The 21,153-nt window shown below is 35.0% G+C and overlaps 1 protein-coding gene across 1 annotated transcript; it reads right to left on the bottom strand.

The window, feature by feature from the left end:
- Positions 1 to 2,015: 2,015 nt before the first annotated feature.
- Positions 2,016 to 18,187, bottom strand: LOC117109265 (sorting nexin-2-like). Its single transcript, XM_033251541.1, has 14 exons — positions 17,838 to 18,187; positions 16,680 to 16,740; positions 15,164 to 15,357; positions 13,741 to 13,825; positions 13,488 to 13,534; positions 13,131 to 13,272; positions 12,684 to 12,844; positions 9,458 to 9,571; positions 7,952 to 8,045; positions 7,158 to 7,363; positions 6,469 to 6,612; positions 4,906 to 4,986; positions 4,071 to 4,142; positions 2,016 to 3,830 (listed from the first exon to the last, which is right to left on the bottom strand). The coding sequence occupies exons 1-14, from the start codon at positions 17,943 to 17,945 to the stop codon at positions 3,780 to 3,782; spliced, it is 1,560 nt and encodes a 519-aa protein (XP_033107432.1). The 5' UTR covers positions 17,946 to 18,187; the 3' UTR covers positions 2,016 to 3,779.
- Between the last annotated feature and the right edge of the window lie 2,966 nt (positions 18,188 to 21,153).

The raw sequence follows: 21,153 nt of genomic DNA, 5'->3' as shown, positions 1-21,153 counted from the left end.
TGAATTTCTGAAAACTTTAGGGAATTCCCTTATCACATCAAAGGTCCCGGCAATTATATACAGAGAGGGCAGATTTCCCCGACGAGAGCAAAGTGGGCGTGGTCGATCGTCGCTTAAAAAACGTTTCGAAAGTGGTTCGGGGGGGGGGGGCGAAGCCCCCAAAAATTTTGACAGTTTATAGGTTTCAAAGGCTTATTAATCGATTTTAGAGTCTACAAACATGAAGAAAATACGTATAATTTTTTCTCCCTGACGAATTGTGTTTTTCTCCCCTTCCCCACCCCTGCTGGCGCCACCCCTGTCGTATAACCAGTGGTTATACGACAGGGGTGGCGCAGTGGCGTAAACCGAAGGTTCAGGTGGTTCATAATAATAAATAACTAAAACCTAAAATTATAAGGTAATAGGAAAAAAAACATCACATGTGACTTAATGTTACTTGAAACTTAAAACAATTCAAGTAGATATTACATTCTCATGCAGAGCGTGATAATAAATTTATCAAGCCGAATTCGACAAGTTAATATTAATTAAAATCGTACCAGACATTCTTTTACTCCCAAATTCAAAAGATACGAGATTTAGTTTATATTATTCTGTAGGTTTTATGCAGTGTCCGACCCTTCGGAAGAGCAGTGTTTTCACTGAGAGGACTATCCTACTGACAGAAAATGAAAATAAATAAACAAGTCGGAGATGATACTTTTTATCAACCCACGTTAAATATATATTAGGCCTAATCTGTTTTGGTTTCTTTCTCTTCAGATGATCATATTTTTCTCTTCAAATGATCAATAAGGTTAACAATAACAATAACATAAGGTTAACAATAAGGTAACAGCTATAACTAAAGAGGGTCAGAATGGCATAAAAGAAACAATGCAAAACAATGATCATATTTTTATATTGGTACTTTTACTTCCATAAGTGTTCACTACAGTATTTCGGTCCTCAAACCTGCACTACGAAAAATAATGTCCGATGGGAACAGACATACACAAATTCATTTAGCAAAATGTACTGGTAGGATACAATATAATAATACATAGTAATCAATATTCGTGCCCCGAAACATTAAGAAACAGGCATGGTGCCCCTCGGGGGATAGAACCATGAATTACTTAAGTAAATAAATACTGTAATAAATTGTACAATATTCGATTTTCGACTTTCACATGTCTTATCTTGAAATCCTTTTAGGCCTATTTTAACATTTGTTAAATCTTTTTAATGCTGACTTCTCATTTTCCACCTTTTATCTTTTTAACGTTTCAAATCTTTTTTAATTTTTAAGCGTTTTAAATTTGTCTTTTTATGCAGTTTTATATATTTATATATCACTGCAGGCCCGTAGGCAGGGGGTGGGGGTTGTTGCAGAGGGTTCGGACGCACCACCCCAAAAGGTCCACTTTTTAAAACCTATGATTTCACAAAATCGTTCCTTATTATCACAAAATGCTATAGCATGCATTATATATTTGCCAGCTTATCTACCGGTAACCCGTTGATTTTTAATAATGTGGTATGAAATTTGTTAGAAATTGATCGTCTCTGATTGCAGATTGATCTATATAATATGAAGAATGTTATCTATAGGCCTGCAGATGTACAGGACATAATAACGTTACTTTATCAGATGCCACAGCATATAACCTTGAAGTGTGCTCAGATAAAATCTACACACAGGCCTACGTGTATGTTTAGCTGCAGAATGATTTATTTCGTGTTTATATGCAATAAAACAGTGATATATGTATTAATTCATGAAAATGTCTATTCTGTGAGTTGTTTTTAATCATAACAGATCCTCCGTGACAGGAATTGAACCCAGGACCGTGGAATTCAAAGACAGCTGCATTTCAACCACCAAGCTATTCAATTCCATTCCACTGATTATAATTGGTCCCCTGTTGTTACTTCTATCAAATCACCATTCACCATCCTAGACCACCCAATCATTGGTTAACATTTCTGTCCAGCTAATATAGATCAATAAATCAAACACGACGCAAGTATAGTGATCAATTTCACTTTCTGACAAATAAATGTCTGAACTTTAATAATAAACTTTTTGTGACGTTATCAGAGAGTTTATAGCATCTCTCTGATGACATTTAATGCAATCAAAAAAATACTATCATAATTTTACTTTTTAATCAACCATACAGATATAAGTACTGCAAAGTGTATGTATACATTAATACCATGCTCTCTAGATATGACATCGTTGAGTTGGGTTTAAAACAATTTGTTTTTTAGCTTAGACATTTGTTTTGGAATAAAGAGCCTATATTGAGTATCAACAAGTCACTTATCCTTTAAAATTATAGTTCTTTCAAAGTGAAGTTACACGATCTGAACATAAACATTCGATTCGAATCTGTTGTTGCTTATCTATAGTCTTAGACTTGTCACAAGTAATTTATTGACTTTTCCTAGTGTTACTATAGGTCTATATCCAACCAACATTACACCATCATCATTGGTTAATCTTTCTGTCCAGCTTATATTCATTAAGAATTCAAACATAGCATAAGCACAGTGATGAATTTCACTTTCTGCGAAGCAATGCATACATATACATATAAAAACATTTATATTTATATATACACACACATACATACATTATATATATGTATATAATGTATATAGATTGGTTACTGAATAAATTGAAAATCACTGTCAAGCACAGGAATCTAAACGATTCTGAGTTACATAGCATTTGTATAAGCCAAAATGATCTGCGTCACATCATATCGAAGGCAAAATTGAGCAGGTGAAGTAATTCAGTAAACAAAATCTAATTGTGCTGCAGTCAAAAGCATTAGCAATGACAGCAATGAGGTCGTAGAATAGCAACATAGCAAACATTGTTTTCAGGTTTTTTTTAAGCTAATAAGGGGCTTCAATTGCATGACAACGGCAGAACGTAATGACGTCACTAAAAGTCATCTGCACACACAAGACCGTCCAGTTATGGATTCGCATGGATTCCAGGACAGAATTTGGCCGAATCTACCTTGTGCAGAGAACGTAAGACAGTCACACAAGTGAATTTGTTATAGCATCATGTTGTCACGCAATCGCAAGCTCTCTAATTTCAAACGTTCATTACACACCAAACACTGACGTTACTGGTTATTAAAGTATTGATCCGCATCTCCACAAAAATTGCAACATGAAATATAATATACAAAACATATCAACATAATGGAATGGTGAATATTCATATACTGTATCATATAATATAATTAAATTTTAACGTATATAAATAAAACAAAAACACAGCTTATGAAATGCAATTATGTCAAAAATATCATGATGTATGAACTGTATATGAATAATGTTCTGAGATCTCATGACCTTGTACTCTATCATGGTGTATAAAAACCTTACATAATAACTCATAATTAGTTGTTATTATTACTGTTTCAGTAATCAAAAAATTACTAGGCCTAGTACAAATTCTACAAAAATGATAGTTTGATCTATACACAAAGTGCATAAAGTAATTCAACATTAATTCTGCCACAAAAATCCAATAGCGGCAGAGTAGAATTCTTAAACAATAAATGAACGCTACTACATTATTTTGAGCACTCATACATTTTAATTAAAATAGCTTTTAGACGTATTATATATAAAATAACATTTGTAAACAACATAAAACAACAACTAAATAATCAATACATGATCATTCTGAGGGGAATACAAAGACCTGACATGTTTAATGCACTCGGCATGTTTGTCATGATTCCACCAGGGGGAGTAACATCAATTTATGCAATGGCTTTAGCTTCCGGCAAAAAGTTTTCCCATTCTTTGATGAGCTGTAAGATAATATTGAAACATGTTAAAATTATGTAAAAAGAAAAATACTATTTCATACATTGAAGGTACAGTCTATTGAGCTAAAATATCTTCAAAAAATATATAATTCAGTATTTAAACTAAACTGCTTACATTCATATTTCATTTATTATTTGAAAATAAGAACGAGAAAACATTTTCTACATAAATTAAGTAGAGGTATAAATATCTAGCACATTTGTGAAATTGTCGTGTCTTACCTGTTGTTGGTGATCCATCAGAGCCTCCAAATATTTAATGACAACTTCACGGAAATCACGTACACGATTATGCTAAACATAGTATTAAAAATAAAGCATTTTAATGAGAGGCACTATTCTATATTGTAGGCACTAGGGTAATGAATTTCCGTTGCACTTGATGAATTCTAGATTCTCACAGTACGAGAGAACCACAAGGAACCACAGAGAATTGCATGTTTAAATTCAGGAATTTATGATTCAAATATTATTGCCTTATTAAAGATGTATTGTCCCTTGCTAATGTCAAAAAATCATAAAAAATAATTTTGAAATAAACTTGCTCATATTGCAATAGCATACAAATTATTAACTTGTGCATAAAAATTATTGAATTAAGAAAATGTGTACACTGATTTTTAAACCAAAAAATTCCAGTGACTGAAAGTGTTTCTATCATTTTTCGCTGTAAACTGATGGGTAGACATTTTTTAAATACACTAATTATTATGTTCAAATAGATAACTTTTATGTTACTTCAAACTGGGCAATCTAATTTCAAAAAAATATTTTTATGATTTTTTTTTGGTATTTAGCATGGGACAATACATCTTTAACTAAACAAAAAATAAAATATAAATAATAAATATAAAATAAATATGAAACACAAATATAATGTCATACACCCACCATTCGCATATTGAATTTTGCTAAGCTTGTCAGATTATTGATTTCAATCATAACTTTGTCCTAGATTACATCAATGATGAGTTTTGGGGATTTTTTTAAATACAATACATTACAATATATACTTTATTTGCAACTATAATATCTTAGTTGGATTGCAAAAACTTACTTCAAATCTGCTAACTTCTTTTCTGATGGTCTTTGATATCTTCCCAAACTCTTCTTGTCCCTTTTCTACCTTTTCTTCCCACTAAAACAGAACCACAAAATATTTGAGAATGTATTTGGGTACACCAATCAAAATAAAATCATTGTAAATTACCCTTCCCAGTTGCAGACGTTGTGGCTTTGCCTCTTTATTCCAGTTTAATTATGGAGGAATCTGTTCATCTAATAGCGTGGGACGTTGCACACAGGATTTGTATAATAAGCAATTAGTAGAGCTCCGCATAGTACACTATAGGAAAATTATTATACGAAGGTTAGATTTAATGCTTGAAAAAATTTCCTGAGGGCCTGCAACGCCCGACGGAAATTTTTGAATGCATTAAATCTAACCTAAGTATAATAATTTTTCTTTAGTGTACAATGCATGCTCTACTAATTGCTTTATAAGTCAATCACCGTCTTTCAATTTTAGTTTTTGATAACCAACTAGTGTAGCAGTCATCGGTTGCTATAGTGATAAGATCAGTATACTCTGTGCATATTTACATTTAGCTGTGCGTATGCTGATCTGTGCTGCTTCTGAGTACGTACGCGTTAACTACACATCAGCAGTACCATAGTCAATAAAAAATTACAAACAGTATGAATACGATGAATAACTATCGTAATTGTGTTAGAAAGAACTTGTTTGTAATGCTATTTTGATAGACATTCGTCAAAGAAATAAACATTTCAGCATTCAAAAGAATACAACTGACGTTTTTGGTCGGTGCATGCAGACAGGTAAAAATTGTGCGATGATGTCATAACTAGGCTAGGCTACGGCCTAGTAGGAGGAGGCCTCGGTGGCCTCATGTATGGACGTAGGCCTACGCCCAAATCTGTTCCTGGAGTCTTTAAAATAGGTCTAGAATATTCCTATTAAACGTTCAGTTTGTTTTGTTTATGAGGGTTCATTGATTCAATGAATTCCGTAATTGTTCATACTTAATATTGAATTTGAAGTAACTTCTTCGGGTCCTCATTAAGCTTGTTTTACGAAAGTAATTTTCAATTACAATTCAATTTTCATCGCGGTGTGTGATGTCTCCGCAGTGACGGAAAAATGAGGAATTTTTTTTTGCACACAAACCTAAAAAAAATCAAGCCAAGCGTCCACTTATTGAAAAATTAGTGGACGGTGGGGAATAGGCAAATAACATTGGGAGTTGCAGTGATGACGTCGCGATTGACTTATAAATTCCATTATAAAGCATTATGGTGCCCTATTGCTCTCAATAGCACCATTTGTTATTGGAAGCAAGTAGATTGGAGATGCCCATTCTAACAAGATTCATTGTTGCCGGTATACTTTTTCAAATTTAGGATGATGGTAGGTCATTCTGTAGGAAATGTCTTCAATATCAGGCTACAATAGTATCTCACACTGAAAAAGCCTAACAATCATTAAAAGAAAGCAAAACATCATGATCATGAGATCATGGGGATGCCCAAATCAAAATAAAACATTGTAGACTTATTATAGTTAATACACGTTTTCACCATAGCAGTGAATGTCCCTTACCTCTTTGATTTCTGATTTAACTTGGGCTAGTTTGTCTGGTTTGCCTGCAGACTGTAGTTTAGCTTCAGTTTCTCGTTTCTTAGCTAACATAGCTTGGGCATTCTGCCACACATGAAAGCACTTTTCACGTTCACGGAAGGTAAGCTGATGATAAAAAAAATTCAATATCATTCGTAATTAAAATTTATGTCGGTACAGTATATAATTCAAAAGTAATTTAATTGTCTAATCACTAATATATAGTGGAAGCAGTATAGTATTGGGCTGTCAATGAAGGGGTCAGAGTTTAAGAGTGATACTGCTAACATTGCCTATGCTATTGGGAAAGACATTTTGCCATCTTTCCCTCAATCAGGAGTATAAATGGGTACCTGGTCAGAAGTGAATGATTTGGAATGACATTAATAGTGCTAATTACATACAAAAATCAAGATGAATCCATTACTGTAATTAGTTTCAAATAAAACAATAACTCAGAAAACAGACAGACATTTTGAGAATCTCAAAATGTTTGTTTTAGAAGTTTGTTCTTCTGACATGCATAACTAGTAATTCTCCCCAGTGAGTGGAGGAGGTTGTGCGTTGTGAATGATTGATTTTTCTACCACTTACCAGGGGAGCGGGTTTGCATCCAAATAAAGGTAGCACTCAATAAAAAGATAAAAATTAATATATAAAATGAAGAATACCTTGACAGCACCAATAAGACCAACATAGTCCTTCAATAGTTCTGAAAATATGAAGAAGTCTGTATTGGCTTGCTCCATATGTAGAGCATCTATCTTCTCCTCGGTTTCTGCTAGTTGAGATATAGCCCTGGAAAGAGCTGTATGCTCTTCAGAATTACCCAGCATTGCTGCACTCTTGGCAAACTGTCCTGTTGCTAAACCAAGATCTACAAATTAAAATGTAATTGAAAAGCATTATCGATTAGGAAGCTTTTCAGGACAGAGGCAGATTCTGGAGTGTGTGGATATGCAGCCAGCTGGGGCCCCATTGTTTTTGAAATATAAAAGAAAATGTTGACTTTGCCTAACTCGAATAATTTCTAAGTCAATCCTATTTTACATGGCAAATGTTGTGTTTTCCATTAATTAATGATCTGTAAGTTGAACAATTTTATAATGTCATTTTGGATTCGACTTAGGCAAGTTCAACTGTACTACGACATAGCGCTAGTGAGAGAGGGGGCCACCCAATGGCCTTTCAGGTGCTAATTTGGACTTGGAACTAGGTGTTTCCCAGAAAGCACACTGGTGTTACATAACTGGTCAAACCTCCATAGTAAAATGCTAAGTTGTAGTTAGTCATAGTAGGAGGGGCCCTTTCTAATAAATCTGCCAAAGAGTGTTTGTAAAATTTTGGTCTATTTGGTTTTTTAAAATTATAGAAAAAGTTACCACATTGTCGAATAGTTGTATGTCCATACTTTACTAATTTGACCCTTGCCTTATTGGTTTGAGTGAGGATAGAACTATCTTACCTTTCCTGTGAAGCACCATGTTTTCAACACTAGCATGTAGTTTCTTCAGATGCTGCTCTAAATTGTCAACTTGATTTTGCTTTTCCTCAAACCACTGCAAAATAGATAAGACACATTTAATCATCCATTGTAAATATACTTTTGTACATTGATAGATCTTTTTTAGCTGATTCCATATGGTGTGATCATAGAGGTATAAAAAATACCTCCATGGTGTGATGATTATTTCCTGTTTAGGTTGAATTTCTGATCAAGAATATAAGCCATTTGTTTATTGTGTACAGTCAAACTCGCCTAAGTCGAATCTAAAGTGCCACTGAAATATAGTTTGACTTAGATTAAATTCGACTTTGCTTTAGTCGAATTTAATTATTATACCACAATAGCAACTTGACTTGGAGAGTTGGGCTTTATAGAGACCCGAACAAATTAACATGCACTGACGGTACACGCACGACGTTGACCGCACATTTGGCCTAGTACTGTAGAAGTAAAGACCTAGCCTACCTAAACTTACCGTGAAAGCAGTATTCTTCAGAGTAGCAATAAATTATTCTTCAGTTATTACAGTATATTTAAATGTTTTGTTAACTACTTCTTTGCCATTCTTTTGAATATATTATAAAAAGAGGAATCAGTCAATACTTAAATTAAAGCTTAATCACTACTCATGCACATGCTTGCTTCTCGTTTTACCGCGAGGACATTTATTTTACAATTACTGTACGTATCTTACAATACAATTTAATTTACTGTATTTAAAAAAGAACTAACAAAACCTTAAACTTAAACATTAGTCACTTGTCGACGTTACCACATTTCTGAACAATAGTGAGGAATGTGAGTTAAGTCCCATGTAAAATAAACTACACAAAGTACCGCTATGCAATGTAAACATGTGTCACTTATTGGGCCTACTTAGCGTGTGAATTTCTGCATTGCCAAATGTATGAGTCACTTGTTGACGTTCACAGCGATGTTGGTAAAATGGCGACAGCTTAAAATGTTTGAAGTTTTACGTCAAGATTTTGACTTCGACTGATTGAAGTTTTACGTCAAGATCTTGACTCAACTTACGGACTAACAATTAATGGAAAACAGATCAATTTGGCATGTAAAATATGTTCGACGTTCATTTTTATTCGACTTAAATTTATTCGAGTTAGAGCAAATATTAACCATTGTAAATATAGGGAAGATGATGTGACAATTTTTCGACTTAGGCACATTCAACTTAAGCGAGTTTGACTGTATTTTGCAGAAGGAAAGAATGCTATTTATTTTGGCAATTTAATTTTCAAATTATTTTCTCTTCAGCATCAACATGGTTTCTTTTAAAACCAAAACTAATCCATTTTTCGCAGAACAGAGTTCTGTGTTGCTTCTAATCGCTTAAGCCTTTGTTCTTTATATTAATTTTCTATTAGTAACAACAGACAAAAACAAGAAAATATTAGAACAGATTATTAACAAAACAAAGATGTCAGTTTGGTAAAGATAACAAACCTGATCAGATTCTGTCATCTTAGAGGTGGCCTTAGACGCTGCGTCAGCCACTTTGTTGAAAACCCTCATTACACCCGCTCCACTCAAGGCCTGCGTATTTGTAGCTTTTGGCAACTAGAATAAAATCAAACGTTGCAATTAATCAATCAACCAAATAAACAGTGTTCGAAATAAGGAAAAACTTAAAGTTGTCATGCGGACAACCTAGATGGAAACTTTGGTTGTCCGCAAATGTTTTTACTTGTCCGTATATTATCTGTTGCTTGCTTCATTTTTACCTTGCACTGTTTTCCCTCCTGCCCGCCCATAGAGCTATTAAACAACTAGAGTGCTGACAAGATGGCACAGCAATGCAGAGTTATGTATGTGTACCATCCAAGATGGCCGTCGTAGTAAAGTGCCACCTTCAGGCTTAGTATACATATTATTACATATTAATAAGCCCTCTGACTGACTATTATTTCATTAATGATNGAGTAATGGTAATAACAAATTATTAAACTATTGTAGCCAAAACGAGGCCAAGTGGAGCATCTTATTCAAAAATAAAGTACCAAGGAATGAAAATTAAAATCATGTACATTACACCCAAACACCGCAACGCTCGAGTTTCAAACATAGGGGTAACTAGCTGTACTGAACTTTCTGAGCAAATTGAGGGCCCAATTGCAAACGATAGTGCTTAGTGAAATTTGATTGTCTAAATCTATGGCAGCCACCTTGGATGGTACACACACACAGTTCTGCGTATTTCGAACATCGAATACATTGCGGTTAGCGCTCTAGTATTCTTATTATATTTCTATGGGCCTGCCACAGTATAAGTCCAAAATGGCTGTGCCCGTGACAACAACGCAGTAAAGTTCGGGAGGCAAAAACAATTACTTGAGGTGAGGTTTGGGTCCAAAATATTTTGGTTGTCCCACGGACAAGTTGCCCTATAGTTCCGGTTGTCCGTGGGACATTTTGGTTGGCTGGGACAAGCGGACAAGCCTTATTTCGAACACTGATAAAAAATAATTTCTTAAATCTATCAATCAATCAATCAAGATGAAGTAAAATAAAAGAAATTTTAAATCTGAAAATCAATCAATCAATAAGTCAATACACCATGTTAACGATGTGTATAAGAGACAGGCATTATGGTGCTCTATTGCTCTCAATAGCACCATTTGTTATTGGAAGCAAGTAGATTGGAGATGCCCATTCTAACAAGATTCATTGTTGCCAGTATACTTTTTCAAATTTAGGATGATGGTAGGTCATTCTGTAGGAAATGTCTTCAATATCAGGCTACAATAGTATCTCACACTGAAAAAGCCTAACAATCATTAAAAGAAAGCAAAACATCATGATCATGAGATCATGGGGATGCCCAAATCAAAATATGGAGCATCTTATTCAAAAATAAAGTACCAAGGAATGAAAATTAAAATCATGTACATTACACCCAAACACCGCAACGCTCGAGTTTCAAACATACGGGTAACTAGCTGTACTGAAATTTCTGAGCAAATTGAGGGCCCAATTGCAAACGATAGTGCTTAGTGAAATTTGATTGTCTAAATCTATGGCAGCCATCTTGGATGGTACACACACACAGTTCTGCGTATTTTGAACATCGAATATATTGCGGTTAGCGCTCTAGTATTCTTATTATATTTCTATGGGCCCGCCACAGTACAAGTCCAAAATGGCCGTGCCCGTGACAACAACGCAGTAAAGTTCGGGAGGCAAAAACAATTACTTTTTGGTTGTCCGACGGACAAGTTGCCCTATAGTTCCGGTTGTCCGTGGGACATTTTGGTTGGCTGGGACAAGCGGACAAGCCTTATTTCGAACACTGATAAAAAATAATTTCTTAAATCTATCAATCAATCAATCAAGATGAAGTAAAATAAAAGAAATTTTAAATCTGAAAATCAATCAATCAATAAGTCAATACACCATGTTAACAATAACTAAATCAATCCATCAATTAGTCAATAAACCATGTTAACAATAACTAAAATCAATCAATAAGTCAATAAACCATGTTAACAATAACTAATTAAATCAATCAATCAATAAGTCAATAAACCATGTTAACAATAACTAATTAAATCAATCAATCAAAAAGTCAATAAACCATGTTAACAATAACTAATTAAATCAATCATTAAATCAAATAATCAGTATATCAATCAATAAAGGATTAAAACCTTCTACTTTGCTTCTCTGAAACTTGACACATGTGAGGTAAACCACTAAAAAAATCACATGCAATTCATGGCTAAAAAATAATCTCGCCATATACATTATATACATAATCTTTATTGCAATTTAAAAAAATATTTTTGATTTGATAAAATACAATGTGTAGGCCTAACTATGCAATAGAGAAAAAAAAAACTACAATAAAGAACTCCAATAAAAAAAAAAGCATCAAAAGGCATGAAAAGCAAAATACCATATGCTCGGTGGATTATCAGATATAACAACGTACCTATTACAGATAGTAGACAAAGTCTACCATCCCTCATAGTTACCGTATATTGTGATGAACTTTCAAGTACGCTCAAGCTTGGCAAGTGGAAGATCATATTCACATTTAAACCTAAGGTTGTGATTATGTGTTGTTGTGTTCTCTTTAGTAATGAATTGAGTTTATGTTGTTTTTTCTTACCAATACATTGCTGACATAAATAAATGCACCTGTTCGCTAGTGAAGTAATTTCTGAATTTCACATGCTGAATTTGTAAGGGGTAAATGGGGTTATTATTCCAACAGCACGACATTTGAATGTACCGCCAGTTTGGCATAGCGGTTGAGGTTTGGGATTTCAATCATAAGGTCGGAGTTTCGAGCCTCCGCTGTGCAGATTCGCTTGTGTCCTTGGGCAAGGCACTTTAGCAACATTGCTTGAGTGCACCCAGCTGTGTCAATGGGTACCAGCAAACTGCTGGGGATTAACCTGCGATGGACTAGTGTACTGGCCAGGGGGAGTACAACTCTCATCCGCTTCACGCTACAGAAACAGGGAATAAGCTCCAGCTCTATGAGCCCCTAGTGGCTTGGAAAGGATTTAGTTACGACACTTTCTAAACATTCAGACTGATCACCATTGAGCAAAGATGCCCAACAGTGAGCAAGGATGTCTCATAGAGGATAGATGTCTTGGAAAGCTCTATTACTCATTTCCAACTCCCCCTTACATGATTACAATCACAATTCTGTATTACTTACATCATCTTTTTCAAGGAATTCTACAAAGTCACTGTCGGTGCAGAGTTGTGGATGGTTAGCAGTTCTGTTTAGAAACCGTGCCAAAGAAGCCCTGCGTTTCTCAATGAATTCCATCGATGTCGTCTCTTCTTGTGTCTTTGCCATCTTTACCTTAGTCATACCTAAAAAACAAAATTTACCAAATATAGTATTTTAGAAATGGGTAATTTCCATATATTTTTTTGGCATTTTTCAATACTACTAATATCTTGGTGAAACAGGATTAATAAAAAATATGAGAATTTATTACTCATTGCTCATTTGAATGTTTACTCAACTATGTAACAGCTTGTAAATTTAAGTATAAAACAGATTGGTTGAATAGGGCCTAACACATTAGTTAAGTACTTCACAGCATAAATTAATAAAAATAGATTATTCAAATTTCAATTAATATTCAATACCCACCAACAACACTTTTCTCAGGAGCAGGAGGTACTATGATCCCTTTGGTGGCATGCTTTGAAGACAGTTTCTGATATAGTCCAAGAAAATCACTAAAACGTCGCATTACACTCATCTCGGATTTCTTAAAAGCTGGATTTGAAGTCTTTTACAAAACAAAACATACATATTTTGAAATATAATAAATTGAGATTCTTACCATAATAATGACTTCAACATAATAATATTTTGCAACTGCATTCATATTGAAAGCCTCGAAGTGCATCAAATTATTACAATAATCATTGGAACCTTTGACATGCACACACAGCTTTCTCCTCCACTTTGATTGCAATTGTAGCAGTTAAGATGTCCACTTACCTTTGTGTTTACTTTATAAGCCATATATGATCCCATCATGCCATCTCCTGTAAAAAGAAATCAAGACATGCAGTTTCAATTCCTGATGCCTGCTTGATAAATGACTGAATGAATAAATAAATAAATAAAAATATGAATAAATAAATAAATGAAAAATAAAAATGAATGCTGAAAAAAAATGAATATAAAAACAATGAATGAATGAATAAAACAATTATAGAAGAAGTAAACAAACAAATGGTTTGTTTCTTACCAACTTTTTGTGGATCAGTAATTACAATTTCCATCTCGAATTTGTCTTGATCCTCTTCAAACAGATCGCTCTCATCATTTTTTTCCTGAAAAATCAAATAGTAAATAATTATGTAAAAAGGTAGGAGAATAACCCATAACTCACAGCGCTATTGTGTTGAATTGCGCATGGGCGTGGTCCTTGACTACCTAGCAGCCGTAAAGAGGTGCTTATAGTAGTACATGTTCACACCATTCAACAATGACAGGGGCTGAAACCATAGGACCAGGGTAACCCCTTACTCATCCGAAAGGTGCAATTGGTTCTTTAAAGTGCACACAACCCAGATGTATACACTGGAACTTCTGTTTTAAGTCCTTATCCAAGAAGACCCCAACCCATGGCGAGGAGCAGCTAGAACCAGCACAAATGTTAAGGTTGTTGTTAGCAGCGCCCATACCTTACCACTCACAACATAGGAGCGGTTGGCACACCGGTTGTGGCTTGGACTCCCAACCTTGAGGTCGGGGTTTGAAACTCTGGCTGTGCAAATCGCTTGTGTCCTTGGGCAAGGCACTTTATCTACGGTTGCCTCTCTCCACCCAGGAGTACAAGTGGGTACCTGGTAGGTTCCAACACAACCTGCGCTGATTACTAGCTGCAATTTATGGAATGATAATATAATTTCATTTACTAATTTAATTTGGCGTTTCAATGTGTTCCATATGTGTTTGATCCAATGACCGGGGTAGTAATGTGAAGCGCTTTAGAGGCCTTGTAAAGGCATGAAGCGCTATATAAGAATGACATATTATTATTATTATTACAACCACACAACTCACCCATATAAAAAAAATATTGATTGGTTGGTTGGATTTCTTCAGTGTGATATACACACCAAGGATAACCCATGAAAGTCCTGAGACCTTTTTGCATTGGGGTCCTTCTGGTGGTGAATTGAGCAGTACACCGGCAAACAATTCTTTAACGTGCACATGGGCCATTTTGCACACAGGACCAATGGCTTAAACGTCTCAGTAGAAAGACAGTGTGCTTTTTGAAACTTGCATTTTTGTCCTCCAGCTGAAACCCATGGAGAACATTGGTGGGAATTGAACAGGGAACCTAAAGATCTCCACGGTTCAGCGCACACACATAGTGGCTACCACCAGTTTAGCCGACTAAGCTAGCCGCTTTCGATAACAATAAGATGGGATAATTAGATAAGATTCAATAGTATAAGGATATCAAAGTTAACGATTCTTAAAAATTTATAGACTATTTCTTAATTCACAAGGTTTAAAAAAAAACTGTCAACATTTTAATTTATTTGTGTCCTCCTCTCTGGTATCTTGATGGTTTGTTATTCTTCTGAACAAATTGATCTTACTATTTGCATGGGTGTTTGTTAGTAGTCTTAGGTTTGGGTGTAAAGAACAGTTACCTCTGCTTTGGCTTTGGAGGCACCAGGTGCAGCCACCGTCTCGGTAGTTGCCGTAGCTGTTGCTGGGGAAGAAGGAAGAGAATCTTCAACTGGTTCATCATCTTCATCATCCTTCTTGTCGATTGGTTCTGCATCAAGATTTGCTGGTTCATCATCTTGTGCATCATCTAATGAAATCTCTTTGGTAGTTCCATCTAGAGGGGAAAAAAACAGTTTATTTCATTCAAAATTCAGAGATGAAACAGGAAAATACAATAAAGACTGAAACATTCTGTATTGCCTTAGAATACTTGTTTTTTGGCAAATAATAATAAGAATTATGTTCAATAATATGCATTACACACAAACATATTTTTAAACAATAAAGTACCATTATTGATTATGATTATTATTATTATTTATCATTACCATTCCCATTAACATTACCATTTACCATTATCATTATCCTTATTATCATTATCTTTACATGAGGGTAATTCCATGTCAAGTCAATCAAGAATCTATCTCAATCTCCTGGATTTTGTTAAAATTTTAAGATGTGTTTGGGACCCATAAGAAAAAAAAATAGAAATGAAAATGTTTTGCTCTAGGCCTCTTAGTTAGTGAGATACATGCTAATGAACTTTGAGATAATTTGCGATAGCTTGCATGTTTAACTGACTGTATCTTGGTAAGTACAGCACCTGTTCAGTTGGTTTTAGTGTCATTTTAAAGCTATTTAAAAGCTCTATATCTTTATTAATAAATAAATCTGAGATACGGTCAGTTAAACACGCAAGGTACCGCTAATTAGCTCAAAGTTTGTAGCACTTTCTGACTAATTAAGAGGCCTAGAACAAAAATTTTTCATTTCTGATCGTTTCTCATGGGTCCAAACTTCATCCCAAAATTAGATCAAAAGCTGGGAGATTGAGATAACTTGTTGGTTGATATGATATGATATGATATAGAATTACCCATGATGAATGATATTCCACCCACAATATTCCAACAATTGGTTTTGGTCATAGTGACAACAGTGCACGCACTGGAGGTGCTCAAGGGCAGGGAAACTTTGAATATCGTGGTTTTCATATATCATGATCAGGGAAGGTTGGAGAGAGAAGGGAGAGAGAGGAAGAAAGACAGACAGAAGAGCTGTCTGGCACTGTACTTGGTGGTTATAGATGCCTGCCTTTCTACCCCAGGATCAAACCATTTCACAGCAGGTTTCCCTCCCCCCCCCACCCCCACAACTAAAAACAGATGCACTCTGCAAGCATCGTACAGCATCATTCCATCCTGTAAATGGCGAGAGATGCACTCTGCAATCATCGTACAGCATCATTCCATCCTGTAAATGGCGAGTCACAGTACGTACTTGATTTTGGATGTGAAAGAAAAAATAAATAAATATAAAAAGATGAACCTTGAATGACATCATACAGAACACCAAAGAAAAGGAGCAACGCATGGTACTGTTATAGATTTACAGATTCTATAAAAATACTAATTTTAGTGAAAATATTTTAATTACCTCCAAACAAATCATCACTATCTGACAGTTCCTTTTGCTTTTCATTTTCAGTCGGTTTGGTCTAAAAGAAACAAAATATAATATATTTGGTGATCAGGTTTTACAGAAATATGTGCCTAAATTTATGGTACTTTCCTTCATAAATAATAACATTTATAGTTATATTTTTCAATATAATATTTTGCTTTGAAATTTGTATTATTGCTCATGTGCAGGTCTTTACTTGTCTAAGCTTCCACTTATCTCTTTCCACTACCATACTAATTCAAAAAAATATCACCAATAATAATTTTAGGGCATGTTTCTGCTGAATAATGCCAAAAACAAATTTTTTTTTTAAACAGTTAAATTCCTTTGAAACGCATTTCTAGTTAAACGTGCAACTAATAAAAACATGGTAACGCGAGTACTGGCAGGTAGGCGGAGCTTATAATTATGATCATCTATGGAAGTTGAAGCAGAAACAGGCCCGTAGTTAAAATTCTTTGTTACGTATCCCGCAGGCAAATAAAATACTTTACAGTGTGGGAATCGTGCAAACCGAATTCCATATGTAGGCCAAGATGCAGAACATGCCCGGTGAATGAGTTGGCTAGTCTAGGTGAGTTTTGTTGGAAAAAGTGTTATTATTAATTAAACATATTATTGTTGTTCAATTGGGAAGCTCATGTGCTGTTAACAATAGCTGAAAATTCAAGGTCAGTGACATTAATTGTGCTCGTTTATGAACATTAAATTAACTACAGTACAGTAAATAGCAGTAGTGTTGTTGTTTGACAAAAAAAAAGTGCCTTGCTTGCCTAAAAAAAAGAAATTCTATTCTAAAATACCTAGCTAGACCTAGCCTAGCTATGCTAGTAAAGTAATAGTATTCTCGTATCTCAAATACAAGTTAATTATTAAATTATTAACCAACAATTAATTCTGAGAAATATGCAATGCCAACCCTGCTAGGTCTAACCTAGGCCTACCGAAAACAACCCTGGATGGCCGTAAACGCCCAACTTGACACGGGAGCGGAGTAAATACACACCCCCCTCTGCAGCCCGTCGTTTGTTGTAGTTTCGATAGGCCTAGGCCTATGTATGCCGACGTCCAATATTATATATTAAAATGGTTTAAATAGCTTTGTTTTTTAATGAATTCAATTAACAATACCTCGGAAGCATCTTTGAAAATGTCTTCTTCTTCTTGCTTATCCTCCTCTTTGAATAGTTGCTCTCCTTCTTCTTCAAAGAGAGGAGGTGGTTCACGTTCGTCAGCCATGATTGGTCATGTGAGTTGAATGTGGCAAGAATAGACTCACAACGGACAGAAACAATTTGTATTACTGTATATTTTTTTTAATCAAAATATAAATAATACGGTTTCAGCTAATAAAAATACTTGTATGAAATAAAACTAATATTCATTTTTAAAAACGTTGTTGCACTTTTCACTTGAAGGAAAAACGATCTAGGCTAGGCCTAGTCTACGTCACGGTGCTCCTCCCAAGACCTGACCGTATCATGGATTACTAGGTAGCGGGCGAAAACACTACTCGGCCCGGTGGGCCAGCACTGCACCACAACCCTAGTTCATATTGCATAGAAACCACATAATAGTGAATTAAATTCTATTGTCCCTTTTTAATTGTGGTGTATCGTTCTTTAAATAGGCATACGGTAAATCACTCTTCCTTTCAATCACTGAATCAGTGTTTGTATTCCGGAAGTTTATTAAGACGTTGTGAATATAATAAGTGTCCTACAGGTTGTAGCACCCTCACAAGTGAAGTAAGAAGAGGATAGAGAGAGATGAAAATGACAAAAAAATAATTTTAAAAAATAACAAAAAACAATTAAAACACATTTTTTTTAATGACCTTGCTCATTTTGCACACGCATACATTATTAACTTGAGCACAGAAGTTATTGAATTTAAAAAAAAATGTTACCCTGATTTTTATAGGCCTACTGGATAATAAAAACACTTCAGTGATTGAATTTAAAGGAAGAGTGATTTATCATTTTTTTTTCGCAGTAAAATTATGGATAAACATTAATTTCTATGTCCATGTTGATAATTTTTATAATGTTACTTCAAAATGATCAAAGTAATAAAAAAACAAATTATTTTAAAGATTTTCGTTTGGTATGGGACAATACGTCTCAAATTTAGGAACAATTAGGCCATGACACCAATCCTTGTCAAGTTCGCTGATTCAAAAAAGAGGCAATTCAGCAGACGCGTTGACAAAGCAAGTAGGCTAATAAAACAGATTGCAATATCCACAGTTAAATTAAAATTGTATTTTCAACAAGTGGAGGTTGTAGCCTAAGTTGTTCAATTTAGCTGTTAATCCGCCTGTGTAAACTAAACTTCGCCTCATTTGTGTTATTATCCTTCGCTAAAAATCACAGCAGATGGAAAATTAATACAGAAAAATAACATGTGATCTTGTTCACACATTTTAATTTTCATAAATTATTGAACAACTGCAGTTTATTTCAGGTAATGATAGCTGCTTTATGTTTTTGCTAAGTGGCGGCGCTACGGGGAGTAAGGGGAAATTTTCCCCAGATTTTCTTTCCAAGTTCCCACCCCCAACCAAAAAAAAAATATTTAAAAATCCACAATTCGTCCCGGAGAAAACAAATAGGGCCACTGGATCACACCCTGGACCCAACCATGTTGGGGCTGAGGTGCAAACATCTTGAGAATATGGACCTTACCTCGTCGGTGCCAGGAAATTACACTCTCATATACCTTTAAAATCTTACCAATTATTAATAATATTAATGTCAACAATATAGGCCTAATACAACATTATTTTTCTTAATACAATTTAGGGGGTGCGATCGCACCGTCTGCACACACGGCATCCGCCCCAGACGTAATACAATAAGCTCTCTTCGATAACGATCTTCGATTTACTTCAATATATGAAATCATTACAAGAAGAGAAACAATAAACCGTCTTGTGCTCATGCTTCATGAATAAATTCTAAATGGTAGAAGAGAACTGTGCAAAAGTGTGAAAAAATCGGCACAACCGGGATTCGAAGCAGGTTAGTCCTGGTCCTCCCACGAACCGGCCTGCAGAGCCGCCTATACTGTACACAAAAAGTCACTTTCAAAAATCGCAATTGAAAAATTAGCACTTTTCTTATGTATATGTTATGTAAAAATATTAACAAATTGTAGTAATAGTTGCTGCACTTGCGGATTTAACAGTAGTCACTTTATAAGCGCAAGCTCAGTGATCGAGTGGTTATGAGACCAGTTGCGGCGCCAGTGGGGGCTGAAGATGGCTTAAGCCCCCATCGGACAGGTCACTGACTGAGAGTGAAATTTCCGGCCATCCAGAGGTCCATACTGTATTTTAAAAAATCTCATTTCGGAAGGGACACCCACCTCCGAAACCGTTCCCTGGCTCGGGTATACAGCCCCCGGATGGCGCTGTGCGCCAAAGCTATCCTTATCTCACTCAGCCCCCTCGCTTGTGATTTTTTTTTGCAAGCTCTTGAGAAAGTACTGAGTATCTCTGAGTACGATAAAACGTCAGGTAGGGCAAAACACCACTCCTATGGCATTTTCCTGACACCCAAACACACAACGAATTATAAGCGAAAGCCCGGTGGAGGCACGCCGGAAGCTATTTTTATTGGTCCGGCCAATTAAATATGCATTAACATGACTTCTTTTTATTAGTTTTGTCTTTGTAGCTCAAAACACGCATTATTCTATTATATCAATCATTCATACTTGTACTAAATATATCAATTAACCATTCATGCTTTCTCGGTTATATTTGTCACCATGGGATTTCATAAATATTAACGTACGTACAAGTAATAGTAGATAAACATTGTTTTAACAGTAGAAATGATATGTTGCAAAAATACTCTAAAGAAATGACACGTGTTCGTCTCAAACCAGGGCCATAGCTCAGCTACGGGTTGTACGCATGTATATTATTGGGCGGTTTGGGACATGTCATCGGGATTTTTTTCATGAAAAAATTGGAAATCGATCAGTTCGACCGTACCAGATGATAAACTTAATATTAAAAACAGCCGTATTGTACATTTAATGTTTAATTGTTTAGTTTCGATTTCGAATTAGTTCACAGTCACCACATAATTATAGAATAAATTAATGCAAATATGAAAATGAGATGGAATGAATTACATTGGAAGTAAAGCTTTTAACATATAACGCTTAACGTAATAAAATAATTAATTCTTAAAAAAAAAAACCTAATCTAGGCCTAAAGAAGTAATTTCACCCTTCACTGCATTTCTGAGACGAGGTTTCGGGGTCTGAATAAACAAGTGAAATGTTTTAATAGAATTGATCTATCATTCTAGTCATCTAAAGGTAAAACTTTTACCCAAGCCAAAACTTGAATGCTATAAAAGAGCATTTTAACCTCCTTCTTTAACAGCCTTCCCGAAGACCTTCGAAAGTCTGATTCATTTTATTCTTTTAA

Source organism: Anneissia japonica, unplaced genomic scaffold (assembly GCF_011630105.1).
Source record: "Anneissia japonica isolate Jap-2015-1 unplaced genomic scaffold, ASM1163010v1 scaffold26_len2425191_cov177, whole genome shotgun sequence".
Taxonomy (NCBI): Eukaryota; Metazoa; Echinodermata; class Crinoidea; order Comatulida; family Comatulidae; genus Anneissia; species Anneissia japonica.
This window is presented reverse-complemented; position numbering and strand designations above follow the sequence as displayed.